Source organism: Chenopodium album, chromosome 27 (genome assembly GCF_948465745.1).
Source record: "Chenopodium album chromosome 27, dcCheAlbu1.1, whole genome shotgun sequence".
NCBI lineage: Eukaryota > Viridiplantae > Streptophyta > Magnoliopsida > Caryophyllales > Amaranthaceae > Chenopodium > Chenopodium album.
Window position 1 is genome coordinate 32,924,212 of NC_137860.1, and position 16,161 is coordinate 32,940,372.

Here is a 16,161-nt window from a genome sequence, read left to right on the forward strand (position 1 = left end):
ATTTTCTTTAACTTGGTTGTAGATATTAGTCATTAAGAACCATATGGTTATTAGCAAAATGACATAATTCTTATTTAGTATTCTTGTGAGTTGTAAGGCGCATTCATATTACGGACAATGCAATTTGATAGACAAAAAACAATTTTATCTTTTATAATCAGTATTCTGCTAATCTAATCATTCCTTGCATCCTGCAGCTAAAGGTTCAACTAGCCTTTAGTCTCCGGCCATCATTGCTTGCTAAAGGTGCCCTCAGAGAACAAGTATCCCGGAGCTTCTACTTTCACTCTATGTCTTCCCACTCAAGGTGCAGAGTTGTTTTTTATCCTCAAATTTTATGCCTTTTCTGCTGAACTTTGTTTTTTAGTTGTCTTAGCATTATAATCTAACTGGAGCCTGGAGGTGGCCAGAGGGCTCTGTTGTTTTGAGATCACCTGACTTAGTTTGTTGCTAGTGCTGGCCCAACTTGGGCCCAGAAAGGCTGGTGGGTCATGGACCCAACCATTTAATCAGCCTAGCATTAACTGGCCCACTTAAGCCCACCTGGTTTGGCCTGGCCTTTTCAGGTGGAATTTTCAATTTTGACAAAAACATAAGGTCTGCCTGAAGCTCTGAACATGCCTGGAAAAGGCATGTTACCTGGTCCAAGTGTCCAACACTCCATCCCAATTTCCTTACTAGCCCAATCCTAGGTCACATATCCATAGCTGGGCTTTGCTATGAATCAGTCGAGGGCTTTAGGCCCACCTAGACTGGTTCACTCTACTGGCCACTTTTAAATTTAACTTATATGGCTACAAGATCTCTTGCAGGCTGCATTCATGAATACAAATGTTTACAATACCACTTTATCGGTCATATATGGTCATCTGCTTGCATGCTAGAACTTTCTACTATGTATAGAATAACGTTCGAGAAGGTTTGTATTCTATAAAAGACCATTATACACAAAATTGAACACGTTGTGGATGGTAGAATCACTTAGCTTGCTTGCTAATGGCTACTGTACAGGCTCAATATGTCCCAAGACTGCCTTATATTCCTTGTTTTTGTTGCCTTTACCAACATGACACCAGCTATAAGAGTTAAATTATTGATAGTCTGGTTACAACATGACACCAATTTTTGAAGATTTCCAAAAGAGATTTCTGTTTTGTTTTGTTTTGTTTTGTTTTTTTTTTTTTTTTTTTTTTTAAATTTATTGATGGTAACATATTTTACCGATTAAAAGAAATTTTACTTATATCTAGTTATTCATTATTTGAGACCACTGATTGATTTTTGAATTGGTTTATTTAATAAATTTTTTAGCGTATATAATTGAATACTTCCTTAGTTGACACCTTTCTCTTTTCACGCTTGCCAACGCATGTTTTTAACAATAAATATCTCTAATTATCAACATTTTAAAATTATAAAAAGTTGATATTAATAAAATATACATTGAATCGATTCAAACAAGATCCCACATGAGTATGTTTTATCGTATCTATAAACCACAAAAGCAAGTCAAAGCGTGTTGTGTGAATAGTGTAACAGTCAAACGGTGTTAACTAAAAAAAAACGGAGAAAGTATTTCTTTGGAAAAATACATTTTAATAATCCCAACTTTTCCCAATTTTCTTTAAATAATCTTAACTACAATAATCTCAACTTTCACTTGTGTTTTCTTTTTTCAAGTGAAAGAGGTAGAGTGTAAGGGACTAAAGATTTGTGAGTGTAATAATAACAAAAAAAACTACGGAGTTGTGGTAAGATAGTTTGTAAAAGCGTAATATTGTACGGTACAAGGGGTAACATATTAAATTGAAAAATGTAGAGGTGAATAGAATAATACATAAGCCAAGGCTAAACAAGTAAAATTTCTCAAGGTAACTTATTTAATTCACATAAGCATTAAATTAATTGTATGACATGCAATGCCATGAACCAAACACTAGGTTTAATTTGACTTTATTTTTAAAGATAGGCAGTAAGATAGGCAGTTATTTGGAAAACGAAAAGCACTTCCTCTGTTTCGAAAGAATTAGCTGCAACACTTCCCTAAAATGGATGCTTTTTTAGCTGCAACGTAACTATATTTAGTAGCATTGGGGGGACTAATAACCACTAACTCTCCTTTCATTATATAAGGGCTTTTTGTCCAATCTCATTCCCCATGTGTGAACCAAAGTCACTTGCTCCGTTTTCCTTAAAAAAAAAAAAAAAGGCAGCCGGTGCACATTGGCATCCCCGCTAGGTGAGGGTCCGTGGAAGGGTCGTTGCAATTAATTTGAAACAAAGGAAGTATATCAATTCAAATTTGAAAAAATTTCACAACATAATTAATTAGGACAGAGCTCCTTTAACAAAACAACAAAAGACAATAAATATGCAAATCAATCTAGATACTTTCCAATTAATGCTACTTCATCTATGGAAAGATATCAAATTATATAGTAACAATTCATATTCACATTGATTTTCATACCTCACACTTAATACCATCTCTAATTATTGATCCAATGGTTCATTCCTAATAGAAATAAAATAATATAAAAATAATATAGTCAAAGAGCATTATTTGTTCAATTACTTATTCTCACTCTCCAGCTTTCCTCCTTTTCTCTCATTCTTTCTGACTTTCTCTCTCTTATTTTCAACACATTGGCTTGTCTTCTACCGTTTTTACTCAAGAAGACAACCCATCTATCTTCAAAACTCATTTCTATCAAATTCAACCTATTTTCTCCGTGAAATTTACTCATCGACTTAAATATTTTCAGGTATACTTCTTTTTCTCTAAATATTTTGATTATATCACTTTTTCAATCCTTTATCTTGGTTTATTTGTTAAATTTGGTTTCTTTTGGTAATTTGATGTTTTAATTTTGATTGATTTGTGGTTAGCTTATGTATTGGTTTCTCCAATTTGAATTCTGGGAATGTTTCATGAATGTGGTTTATGGTTTGGTGGTGTACTGGGTGTTGATTAATTGATTGTTTCATTGGAATTAACTGTTATTATTATTACATTTGAAAATATGATATGCTGTTTATTTATTTATTTTTTATTTAATATAATGTATATAGTTGTGTTAATATAGTTTCTCCAAATGTAGTTATATAATCTTGCATGCGTTGGTGGAGCTTTAATTGAATTTGTGTTAAATCTCGAATTTTGAGGTTGTGTTGTGTGTTGTTGGGAGGGAGGGACGTAGTTTTTCGTATACAACGGGAAAACTAGGGCCGATGATCCTTTCAAAATCACAACCTTAAATAACGGGTTTTTAATAGAAACTTGTTTTAACGACAGTGTCCACAATTTTTGTTTTGGTTATAAAAATGATTTTAACTTTTTATATCATCATATGACCAAAAGACTATATGTTGCATTTTGTATTGAAATTTAATTTGTAATAATATTAGAAATTTGGAAATCTTTTCTGTTTCAATCTGTGCATGAAATCATTGGGGATGAGGGCATGAAATTTGTTTGAGGCGAATAGGCATGATATTAAAGTAAAATAAAAAATGTAATTGAAATGATAATTTGTTATTAAATGGGCATGAAATTGGAAGAAGATAAAGATTGAGTTAAAGAGAGAAAGCATAAGAAAGAACCACCCCCCCCCCCCACCCCCACCCCCACCCCCAAACAAAGAAAAGAAAAAATAGGTGAAGTATTCTAGATTTTCTTAAAAAAATTCTTGTTAATTTTAGCTCCTAATCTGAATTTATCAAACAACCTGAAATTTTTGGGTTAAACAAATATTTATGTTATTTATCGTAATTATGTTCATTGGGCCTATAAACAGGTTTGGAAAATTAGGATATAAGAGTTTGACCACAAACAAGTTCAAATCAATAAAGGTGAAGTATCTTATTAGCCTTATAAAGTTATAAGGTAATCTTTTGTATTTTGATCCCCACTAGTCCGATTGTTTTGTTTATTTTAGAGTTTCATCTGTAAAGGGGGTCACCTTCCAAATACTTTTTTAGACCCTGAAAACATCAGGGTTAAGAGTATGTACTGTACAATGTACGCTGCCTGGTGGAACTTTTTACATAATGACAAATATTTATAATAGCATAGGTTGCATATTGTTAGTTCTAACATAGCATATCCGTCTCAAGTTCATAAGGTGTTTGTATCAATGTGTTCCCAAGACAAGATCAATTCACTTTTGCCACAGAATAGGACTTGGAATGTTATGCTAACTCGGTTGAGTTTTGCTGAGTTTCTTATGCTGTTAACAAAAACTAAAGTATTTGGACAGATTACATGCCTGCAAAGTGAACTTCCACTTTAGTTCATGCAAAGTGAACTTCCACTTTAGTTCATGAAAAATCATTTGAAATGTTTTATTTGGTTCTGTATCAAGTTTATGAGCTGTATTAGTGAAATGTTTTATTTGGTTCTGTATTTAGTTTACGAGCTGTATTATTATGTCTTTATTTTCTTACTATCAACTAATTTTTTCTGTACTAATGTTTTAATTCTATGCAGGTCCTGCAACTGAAGTTGTGCGGGTGGGGTTTGGAATAAAAATCAAATTTTCTAGTTGGAAATTGTTGAGATATCTTTGATTTGAGAAGCACAATGTCCCTAATCAGAGGTCAAAGTACTGATGCTGAATTTAGTACTGAGAGCATTGAGATCAACCTCAATTCTCTTTCTCTTAACAATGGTGTGCTTCTTATCTTTCTGAAGTTGTATGATGAATTCTCATTAATTTGGTTTCAATAATTGATTCCAGTGTGTTTTACATATGTAGTATATATATGTAGCTGATTAGGATGTATGCTTAAGCATAAGCAGTAATTCTGATCAGTCTAGCCCATGCATGACACAACATTATCATGGTTCACCCCTTTATTGCAGAAGGAACCAAACCATGTTGGCATTGTCCCAAGCTTAGTTAGTAGTTATTTCAACAAAGTCCCTGGTTCAACTGGGAATCTCTGACAAAATACTGATCAGGGTCCAAATTTAAATGCAGGAGGTGCAGCTGTCGGTAATGTCGCTGAGCCAAGACTGTCAATGGGCTCCTCTTCCAATGTCGATTATTCTGTAGGAGCTCCCAGCTCTTTGGGGAAGCAAGAGGATATTAGCTCAGATCCTAAAGTCAGCATTCAAAATATAGCTGACAAGACGAGGGAAGTACCAGGTGGTTCAAGACAGACATTTGAAGTGGGAAGCTCTAGTGGTCCTCGACAAGCAGAAAACAACTTGTCGAATAATCTTTCAGTTCATTTGAATGATTCCTCCACCCATATATCATCGATGTCACCTCAGAATTTTACTCAGATGAATGTTCAAGAACTTCCTGCCTTGGGAACAGGCGCTGGTCTTCACTCAAGCTATAACACCCATCCTCGTCCAATCGCCAGTGTCCATCCTGTAATGCCTCATGGAAATTTCAACCAAGGGCTAGCCATCAATACCTTTCAGATCCCCACACTGTATAATCCACTCCTTGCATATGGGAATCCTCTTTTTCCTTTAGTTCTATATCCCTCACAATCACCATTGCCTATGTGGCAGTGGCTCAATGATATTTCTGTAAGCTCCAGGCCTTCCACCTCACCATACATGCCCAGTATGGTGCTTTCTCCTAGCTTTTCTGGAAATCTTTCTCAGTCACCTTTTACTGTCGACTCCAGTTTAAGGGCTGGCAATTTAATTGAGAGTGGACTATTGCCTGACCTACAAGGCCACTCACATCATCTGCATCATCACAGCCTAGCCGTTGGAAGCTATGATACTCTTGGTGGTGAAAATGTTCACCAAATGGAGCATAATTTATATTACCATCAGTGGCCCTCCCTTCCCTGGGCTCCTCTAACCATTTATCCAGCTGGAAGGCAGCAAACAGCATTAGATTTCCTGCCAGGGTTTGTTTTTCCTAGGATTGGTCCAGGATCAGGTGTTGGGAATTTTGTATTCACTCCTAGTCCAAATCCTGCTACCTTTGGGCATCATGAACACGGCATTGTCGGCCAGAATTCTTATTTTTCGGTTCCATCAGCCACCGAATCTGGTCATCATCTCAGAAGTCTTGGAATGCACCATACTTCTCAGTCTATGGAGGCTGAAGTAGAAAGACATCACAGGCCAATGTCCGAGGTTTGTGAACTAGAGTATTCCCTTTTCTAGATTTACTCCAGCCATTTATTTTATTTTTGTATCCTATATTTGAGATTGCCTACTTCACCTAACATTGTGGCAGGCAGAATTTTTTTTTTTTAATTTGCTGAACTATTTTCAGATCTTATCGTCTATTTATCTTTTTATTACTTAATTCCTCATTTCAGAGGAAAGTCATTTATTTATTTATTTTCTTTTTAAAAAACTTTTCCTGTCCAAAGGTGCATCACATGTTTTTAGATGAGGACAGAGACTTTCTCAAGCTATATTGCTATGCTTGTTATGTTGTTGCAGAGTCAGTTTGCACAGTTACTATAAGGAATTTATAAGACCTATTATGAACTGATACTAGTTGATCTGAATTAAGTAGAAATTAATTGATGCATCCTGTGGATTTATTTGATTTGGCATTAGCTACTCATATCCAATATGTTTTAAATTTATGGTTGTGCACTATTTTGAAACACAAATTTTTGGTTTACATTTATGGTTATTATTATCCTTCATTCCTTCTCCTCATTTGGATTACAAGTTACTTGTTTCCAGAATTTGACTTATAATGTTAATGATGGAATCATTACTGGAAGCAAGTCTATTAGCTAAGTCAAAGCTTTAAGACTAAGGATATTATTTGTAGTGGTAGATTACTTAAGGGGAAGTGGAGTCCAACAAATGATTGCAAATAAATTTGGAAGCAAAGTGATTAAGTAAGGCAAACTAGAAGAAAACTTTTATGCTTTAGGAAACGTCAGTAAGGATATGCAAGATTTAGACTGCAAGTTTGATATTACATGTCGGTGTTTACTAGTAATCCATCTGTGACACATTTACAATTCTTCCATTCATCTATGTGCTTTAGGTTTGGGTAGCATAACCATGTTTATTGACTTTTCCATTCATGTATGATAGGTTTGTTGGTTATAAAATTTAGCTTTCTCCAGCTCTAGTTTGCTATGGGTACAGACATACTGTACAGAACTATAGGTTGGTGATACTTGAAGAGAAATTATTTAGTTCTTAAAGCATCTACACACATGGATATAGTTTGACAGACCAAGTCTACAACTCAAGGACCGTGTAGGTAGCTGTCTGATCAACCATGAGTCTTGTGGCTGTTTATTTGGTTTTGGTTCGGACAGTAATCATCACCTCTAAATCGTCTTAACATTTATGATATTACGTCTTAGAGTTGATATATTCCCTTGAGTTAGGATGTTGTGTATCTTTTGTAAGTATGCCCATTATGGTAGAAAAGGGGTATCTAATCAATTGTAACTTGTAAGAGATTGTTTCCAAGTATTTTTAAAATTTCCTATCACCTCGTCTTGCACCCTGCAATCAAAGCGGTAGGAACTACTAACTAGTAGCTCATAAGTAAGATTCTTCGTGTCTGAAGATGTTTGCATAGCGGTAGAGTGAAGAAACATGCAAGACATGAACATCCCCTATATCAACTTGTTCTTGCCAAAAGTGGATATCCATATGAAAGTGGTTGGTGGGAATCGGATTGCAATTAAGATTTATACATTGTCACTAAATACTGCAATGGTCTAAATTGTCTAATGCAGTAATGCTTATGATATGGTGTGTTAGAATTGGTAATTCCCCCTTAATTTTGTATGTCGTATATTCTTTTAATATGTCCATTATGGTAGGAAAGGGTGATTGTAAGAGATTATCTGCATAAGTATTTTAAGGGAAATTTCCTATTAATCTCTTTGATTGTTTTAAAATGTTAATCTAGGGGTACTTTTGGTATTTTCATCATAAAAAATGGGGATCACTTGGTCATTTTAGCTGTCTGACATGTCAAAATGCCCAAGCCGACTCTGCGGTACATGTTATTAGATGTAGTGAACCCATTTCCTGCCGTTAATTTACCTTTCCTTCTTTCACCTCTCTCCTCAAAGCTTCTTACCTTGATTCATGAATGGCAGATTGGCAACTACATAAAACGACCACCTCCACCTTTCTCTCTCCACTAGATCTCTACCCACCGTTCACCAACACCATGTTCTTGGTCACCCCTACCCTTTGGGGTTAATTAAGCAATTAATTTCATCTTTGATTCCTAGGGTTTTCGTTTTGCCACCAGAGGTCGTGGTGTCGGTGGATGGTTTAATGGAGGAAGATAGTGGTGTCGGTTATGATGAAGATGGTGGCATCGGTGGTAGCTGCAATGGTGGATATAAGTAGCAACTTTTACAAATTGCTTGCCTACATGTCCATGCGCGCATCTGACTTATCACAAGCTAACTTTTTTGAATGCTGAGTTGGCGAAATAGATCGACAAACTAAAGTAATCATAAAGATTAACTGGGCATCCCCCGTATTCTAAGATATTGTTAGGTTGGTTAACACTTTGTTTGGATATAAGGAAATGGAAGGAAAAGAAGAGAAGAGAAAGGGAGGAGGATAATTTCTCTTGTTTGTGTAAAACATTGAAGGAGTAAGGGGAAGGAAAAAGGGATCTATTTTCTCTCTCTCTCTTTAATATGCATTATTCCTCCAAATTTAGAGGAAAAATGTAGCTTACCTTTCTCCCCCTTTCCTCCTCATTTCTTCCCTTTCCTTTGTTTCCTTCTTTGCTATCCAAACACTTTATAGGGAAAGGAAAAGGTAAAGGAAAGATTTGGAGAGCTTTGGAAGGAAAATGGAAGGTCACTCTCCCTCCCCACCTCCCTTTCTATATACCCTCTTTTCCTTCGCCTCCCTTTCCATTCACTCTATGCAAATATAGCGTGAATTTTCATAGGCATTTGTATTTCTTTGGAATTAAAATTCCACATTTATTCTTGGGAATCGGCTAAAAGTTTTGTTGTTGTTATGAAAACATTTTGCAAATCATGGGAGTTGAGTTATCATTGGGGTCGGTAATGTAATTCCTATGTTTTGTGCACATTGGAAATTCGAATGATTGCGCTTTCTACATTTTCACTTTTTGTGGCCAACTTAACAAACCCCCTATCCAAATTCACATAAATTTCAATTTCCCTACTTTTTGTGCAACCAAGCAATACTTAGATATTCTATTACTCTCTATCACCCTGCAATCGAAGCGATATGAGAACGATCCAATTAGATATGAAGATCAAAAGCTGATAAGGTAGATCCTACTTGTAAAATTTGAAGATTTTGCATACCGTAAGAGGAAGGAATATGCTAGACACGAGCAACCCCTAAAGTCACTTGTTCTCGACTAAAGTAGAAATCCATTTGAATGTGACTTGTGGGCAACTAATTGCTATTGAGAATTACAAAGTCACAAATCACAACGATGGGTTAAACTGCTTTAACACTTATGATGTGTTAAAATTGGAAAATTAGGATGTTGTATACTCTTTTAATGTGTATTCCTTATTGTTATAAGGGGTGATTATAAGGGATTGTCTACAAGAATTTTCTAAGACATTCTATCAATCTCCTGATCCTATAAATGCGGTAGGAGAATGGGCACTCAGTAATCAAATACTACCTCTGTTTCTTATTAAAGGGGTATTATTTGTGAGATATAAAATATTCCTTTGTTGCAGATAATAAGAAATAGAGGTAGTATGTAATAGTTGATTACTTACGTTTGATTAGCTGCAATAAGAGGCCATTTAAGCTTAAGCACTATGTTACACATCCAACAAGTCTAGATCAATAGAGTTACTTACTATTGGAAAGTGAAGAGACTAGATTGTTACCTAAGAACACACCATAGTCGGAAGTAGAATGATTGATAAACGTGTAATTTACATGTTTGATCATAACAGCCTTGGGATGAATATCACTGATCATCGACATGACTATTGCACACGGGTCTTTTGAGCTATTTATTCAAAAGAAAGTATACTTTAAGAGAACACATCTAAAAACTCAATGATAGCATATTTGATAATTTTTTTGTAATTACTATTTTTGTAAAAATTTAAAAGATTCATCTTTGATTAGGATCTTGAAAGGATTTATACATTTGTTGTACAATATCTACTTTCAAGTTGACCAGCTTTCTACAATTGCTCATGTTAAATGACAGAGTGATATTGTAATGGCATTTTGGTGTCTTCGAAATAGCAGCACCTTGGAATAAATTTACAAGCAAACCCTAATTATCACCTGATTATCATCTCTTTGATATTCTTTTCGTGATAGCAAGCTTATGTGCAAACACCCACTTATTTCTTTATTTCTCTTCTTGATAGCTGTTTTTATGAGACTTATTAGTCCAAGCTTTATGTTACCTTATTTCTTCTTTAAATCCTATACTTCCTGTATATATCTTAGCTTGAAACTTTAAAGAGCTTTTACTGATACTATAGTAATATTTTGGGTCTGTAGGAGGCACATGGGTCATTACAACCGTTAACAAATATTTGCATTTCTCTTATAGGTCTCTTAGGTTGAGACTTTGCGAAGCTTTTCCATGTGCTAGTTTCAACTGTTCGGGGCCTCAACTTTTACCAATGATGCAATGCTTCATTGTCATGTTGTCCTTTGTTGCTAAGAGATCATGTACACCATTCTAGACGTGTCAAGTTGTCAACACAACAGCTTCTTCAAGATATATAAGTAGAATGTGTTGTTAAGAAAGATTGTTCATTTGAAATATTCACCTATTTTATTCCATTCAGTAGAAAACATTTATTCCTGTGAAATTGTTTATGTGACTTCCCTGAAAAAAAGAGGCATGTTTTCCTAATTGTCTTTCATTATTTTATCTATCATGCAATGTTGGGTGCTTCAGTACCTGAGTTTGATTGTCATATGGATGATTCTGTCTATTTGTCTAACCAGAAATCTAATTGGTTGAACACTTAGAACTGTTGTGAAAAGGAATCTGGTACCTTCCATCTTTGTACATATGTTTTTGGAGGGACATCTTGAATATTTATTGTTGAAGTATGATTCTTTTCATTAACTTGCTGATAATGCCATAGAATATCTCTAGGTGAGAACTTTCAGGGATACTTACCATGGCTAGCTGCTAGTAGCATTTCTAGATTGAGATGGTCAGTTGGACATTAGTTTCTCTATCCTATCTGGCTTGAACCTCTGAAATTGAAAGCTCTGTGACAGTTTGCTTGCTTATTTTGACTTTTCGCTCATAATTGGACATAAAGGGCCTCCAGCCGAGAAATGGAGTGAGCTAATGAAGTATGATCCCCCTGGTGGAGTACAGTTTCTGGCTGGATCTTCCCTTATTAAAACATGTTTCACTATTAGAACTAACAGCCTTTGCAGACACTAACTTAAGTTGTTGCCTTTACCTTCGCTTCTTGTTATGTAATCTTTAATCAATACAGGATCAGCTGGCCTAATTCAAATTTACTACGTAGTATTTCATTTTGTTACTTCATATTTTCAGTGGTTCTGCATCATTTAAAATAGCAATAATTTCTTTGTTTGTTCATGTTTTGTGTTTACATTTTTCAGTCAATACCTTATATTTCTACTCTGCTTTTATATATATATATATTTTCATGCTTTTCCTTTGTTATTTGCCTTGCCTTAGTAAGTTAGTAACTTATTCTTGCTGCTGACCTATGGAGCTTAATGCCTTAATGTTTGCTCTTACTTGTGTAGCCTCATCTTTGGAGCATTGTTGGTGCGCAGCTTGAACACCAGATGTACTTGGTGCAATCACAGGTATCCTAGAATAATTGTTGTAATTAAATCATGTTCTTATAATTTTCCTCAGTCACCTAGAATTATGTTATCATTTGATTCATTTCCATTCTCTATTTGATGTTCTGCTTAACTAGTAACATCTTTCCAGCATAATAAATTTTATTACAATGGAGAATTTATAGCTTCTTCACTCAATTTAATTAACAACATATCTTTATTCTTTTGGTAAAGTCTTGTTAGTACCAAACATAGGAACGTATGAAAATCTATAAACTTTAGGATGCTGCATTGTGTGTTTTTTAGGAATTTGGAAAAGGTTTTGTCATGAGAATTTAAATAAACTGTAAAATATCAAAATAATATGATATTTTAACCTATTTCTTCTCCTCTTCTCAATTTCTTCTCCTCCCTTCCCTGGGTGATTTCATGCCATCTTTATCCTTGTATAATTGATTTCTTTAATGAAAGCTTACATTGTATCGGAAAATAATCTTGGAGAATTTCTTATGTAGAGCTCTTATGAAGAATTTTAGAAGAGGTTAATGATATTCTTCTAAATGAAGTAAAGTTGAATGTGCTTCTATGATGCATGGATATTTGGAGATAAGACTTCTTGTTTTCAGTAATGACCTTGATTTGTATTGTGAACATATTAGTTATTATATTCCCCTTATTTTGGATCTTAAATTGTGATACTGTCCCTGCAATCTCAATTTCCCGTTAATCATTCACTATGATTTGACTAAATTTTTCATAATTATACATTTTCCCTCCAGCACATACTTGGTTAAAGCAGGGGCATCTTTGGAACTCTAATCATATTATATCTTTACTCCTAATCTAGAAAGAGTAACTATTGTTTTTTCCAGACATCCCAATATAATATACATGTCATGTATTTCCTGACAGTGTATTTTACTATTTGTACATATTAGGAAAGTGTCAGGGTAAGAATTAAGAATAATTATGACTAATTTTTGCTGCCATTGTCTAGAGATTTGCATAAGCCCCCCTCTAGTAGTCTTAAGTAGTATATCAGCATCAAAATAGCAAAATAATATTTTAAATCCGACTGTGAACTGAAATATTGTTGGCAAACATCCAGCTAATTAGGACTGTAGGGGTTGAATGCGTATATATGGAATGCTTTATGCAAATGAAAAATAAATTTGTATTGAAGCATAGTGTTTCTTTAAAGTTGAAAGATTCATAAGAGTAGTTATCATTTATCATGTTTCATATTTCATCTTTTGCCATCTTCTGACACCTCATCCACATGAGGTAAACATTTTCTTAGGTAATTATGATAAATATAAGCAAGTGAAATGTAATAATGATATATTTGGAATAAGACTGAATATTAAATGGGACAAGAGTATCCCACTAAATCCAGAACCATAATGCACTGTTGTTCTGTCTTTAGCTATGATAATATAGTTGATTATTGTCTGTTTTTAATTATATGTTTTGACTGATGACCGATCTAAGTACCTAACTGAGCTAACTCTTTGGCTTAATGTTTTCTTATATCTTCCTTTCCTGAATATGCACCTACTATGAACATAGTTATCATTTTAGCACAAAAATGGAGGAACCCATAGAAAGGGTGTGATTCAGATTCAGCTGAGTTATTTAGGATGCTGTTGGCAGCTCCTTCTTCTTGAGGGGGTGGTTTATTGCTAGTTTATGTCAAGAAGGCTCCCTTTAACATAAATTGCCTAATAAATTTTCTCTCTCACTATGCTTACTCTTGTACAGTTGTACTGCATAATATTGAAATACAAAAGTACTGATGTTCCACCGATTTTAATTCATTTGTATCAGGCAGCACTTATGCTTCCAGTGCACTATGTGCATTACATCGCAATTGGGTATCCAGTGGGAATGTTTCTGCAAGATATGCACCATGTTATGGGACTTAACGTAGATAACATGTCGTATGAGGTAATAGTTGCCTGTTAATTTTCCTCTAAGGTCAATTTGTGGGTCACTTTTTTTCCTAACACAATGCTATTTATCAATTTATGTTCCAGGAGTTGTTAGCTCTAGAAGAGCATATTGGGAATGCTTGTTCTGGTTTAAGTGATGAAACCATTATGGAGCTTCTAAAGCGGAGATATTATGAATGTGCTGTCAAAGAACCTATTTCAGATGATGAGATATGTTGCATATGCAGAGTAAGTATTGATTTTCTAGTCATATCGTATAAGAGAGTTGCTCCCTCTATCTGACTTTGTAGACTTGTAGTCGCATATAGTATTTTAGGATGTCTGAAATTATTACCTTTTTCAACATCATTATGGTTTGTGACTGGAAATAAACATGTTTCTCTTAAAAGAACGTGGTTGCTGATAGAAAAGATTTAAGCTGAGAATTAATATATAGGATTTTTTTTATAGCATTATATCTATGACTGTGAATTATTTATTTGAGTAAGAGAATTGGACTGACTTGAAATGTTGCAGTGCATGAAGTTAACCTTCTCTTGACTTTACTGAGTTTGTTATATTGACTTGAAATGTTGCAGTGCATGAAGTTAACCTTCTCTTGCCTTTACTCGGTTTGTTGTACTGACTTGAAATGTTGCAGTGAGTGCATGAAGTTAACCTTCTCTTGCCTTTACTCAGTTTGTTATACTGACTTGAAACGTTACCATGGCATGAGGTTAACCTACCCTCTTTTCCTTTCCTTTTTTTGTTTATTGACTTGAAACGTTATCATGGCAGGAAGAGTATGCTCAAGGAGAAGAAATTGGAGAGTTGAATTGTGGTCATGAGTTCCATACAAGGTGTATCAAACAGTGGCTCCTCATAAAAAATACATGCCCGCTCTGTCAAATGAAGGGCTTGGGTGCATAGCATGCTGCAGGAATGAAAATTATTGCTGTAAAGTAGTTTTATAAACATCTTTAGCAATTTTCTGCAGTTTCTTTAGTTTAGCATCTTTTTATATTGGTTTTTGCTGTTGAAACTTAATAATGTGGACATTGTAAGTGTATATAGACCCACAGTCATATAAGAAGTAACACATCTGTTGCAAATAGTACAATAATGAAAATCCTTTCCTGGGAATTGTACATTCTTCCTTTTTCTTTATTCTTGTTGAATACTTAACTGTGCTACTTCTGAATCTTTGAAACTTATATATGTAGAACATGTGGAAGCATCAATGCTGAGTTGATGGAACATGATTACTTTTTCTGGCTAGGCATTAGCGCCAATTTGGTTCTGCTTATTTGAGTTTCACTGGTTTATCCTGCTTTTACATTTGTGAAATATGGATCATTTTAACTCAAGGTCTTCTTTCCTAACCTGTATCTGTCTGCCATGTCCAAATGGAATGACCGTGCTGCATTGCTGCTTATGATTAAATTCCAATTCTATGCAAAAGCATCATTGTTTACTGGCTTGCTTATTATGATTTTGAATGTTATCTTACTATCAAATTATCAATGTGCATAGAAATCAAGTTTTTTTTTATTTTTTTATTTTTTTTATTTTTTTATTTTATTATTTTTTTTTTTTTTTTTTGCGATTGCAGTACTGCACCAATTATTAACTAATGACATTAGACATTTAGAATAATGCTGCGAGAATATGATGTTACTTTCTTTTCAATTGCTGATAGTTTACTAATAAATTGTTATGCTACAGGAGAAGGCTAAGAAAATCAGCAATTGACAGCGGAATTGTTAAATACAAAGAAGCAGTGTGAGGTCTTTCGTGTCTTGTTAGCAGTTCTGAAAGATGAGGACCAGAAGTTGAAGCTTTGTGTTTAAAGTCCAGAATGCAAGACTAAGTTTGAAAGAGTGAGTTGCCAAAAAACAAGCCAAGGATTTTCTTTAAGTTGGGTTTAGATATTAGTCATTAAGGAGCAAAAAGGGGAAAAAAAAAAAAGCTTTTAAAATGAAATGACATACTTCTAATTCAGTATTGATGTGTTCTGAGGTGCATTCGTATTCTGGACAATGCAATATGGTAGATGAAAATCAAAATGCTCTTTCTCAATCAGAATGGCTGCTAATTGTTCATTCCTTGTATCCTTCCTGCAGCAAAAGGTTCAACCTGCCTTTAGTCTCCGAATTGTCGCTTGCTAAAGGTGCCGTCAGTGAACAAGTGTCCTGGAGCTCCATACTTTCACTCTCTTTCTTCCCACACAAGGTGCAGAGATGTTTTTTTTTCCATTAAAACATTTATGCCTTGTCTTCTGAACTGTGGTTTATTGGTTTTGAGTTTTCGGTGCATTATAATCTAGCTGGAGCCATAGGTGGCCAGAAGTCCCTGTTGTTCTGAGATCACCTGACCCAGTCTGTTGCTAATTCTGGCCCAACGTGGGCCCAGAAAGGCTGGTGAGTAGTTCATGGGCCTAGCCTTGTAAAATCAGCCTGGTACTAACTGGCCCACTTAAGCCTAGCTGCT

General features: G+C 34.7%; 1 protein-coding gene across 1 annotated transcript; it reads left to right on the top strand.

Annotated features, from left to right (window-relative positions):
• The first annotated feature begins 198 nt into the window (after window positions 1–198).
• Window positions 199–14,806, top strand: LOC145620362 (uncharacterized). Its single transcript, XM_081675028.1, has 7 exons — window positions 199–307; window positions 4,490–4,670; window positions 4,983–6,109; window positions 11,699–11,761; window positions 13,568–13,687; window positions 13,777–13,920; window positions 14,470–14,806. The coding sequence occupies exons 2-7, from the start codon at window positions 4,583–4,585 to the stop codon at window positions 14,599–14,601; spliced, it is 1,674 nt and encodes a 557-aa protein (XP_081531154.1). The 5' UTR covers window positions 199–307; window positions 4,490–4,582; the 3' UTR covers window positions 14,602–14,806.
• Window positions 14,807–16,161: the final 1,355 nt, after the last annotated feature.

What these genes read in the sequence shown, in the direction of transcription:
- LOC145620362 (XM_081675028.1), top strand. Translation starts at nt 4,583, where the DNA reads ATGTCCCTAATCAGAGGTCAAAGTACTGATGCTGAATTTAGTACTGAG. An exon ending in TGTACTTGGTGCAATCACAG is followed by an intron (nt 11,762 to 13,567) that starts GTATCCTAGAAT and finishes CATTTGTATCAG; the next exon opens with GCAGCACTTATGCTTCCAGT. An exon ending in TAGATAACATGTCGTATGAG is followed by an intron (nt 13,688 to 13,776) that starts GTAATAGTTGCC and finishes TTTATGTTCCAG; the next exon opens with GAGTTGTTAGCTCTAGAAGA.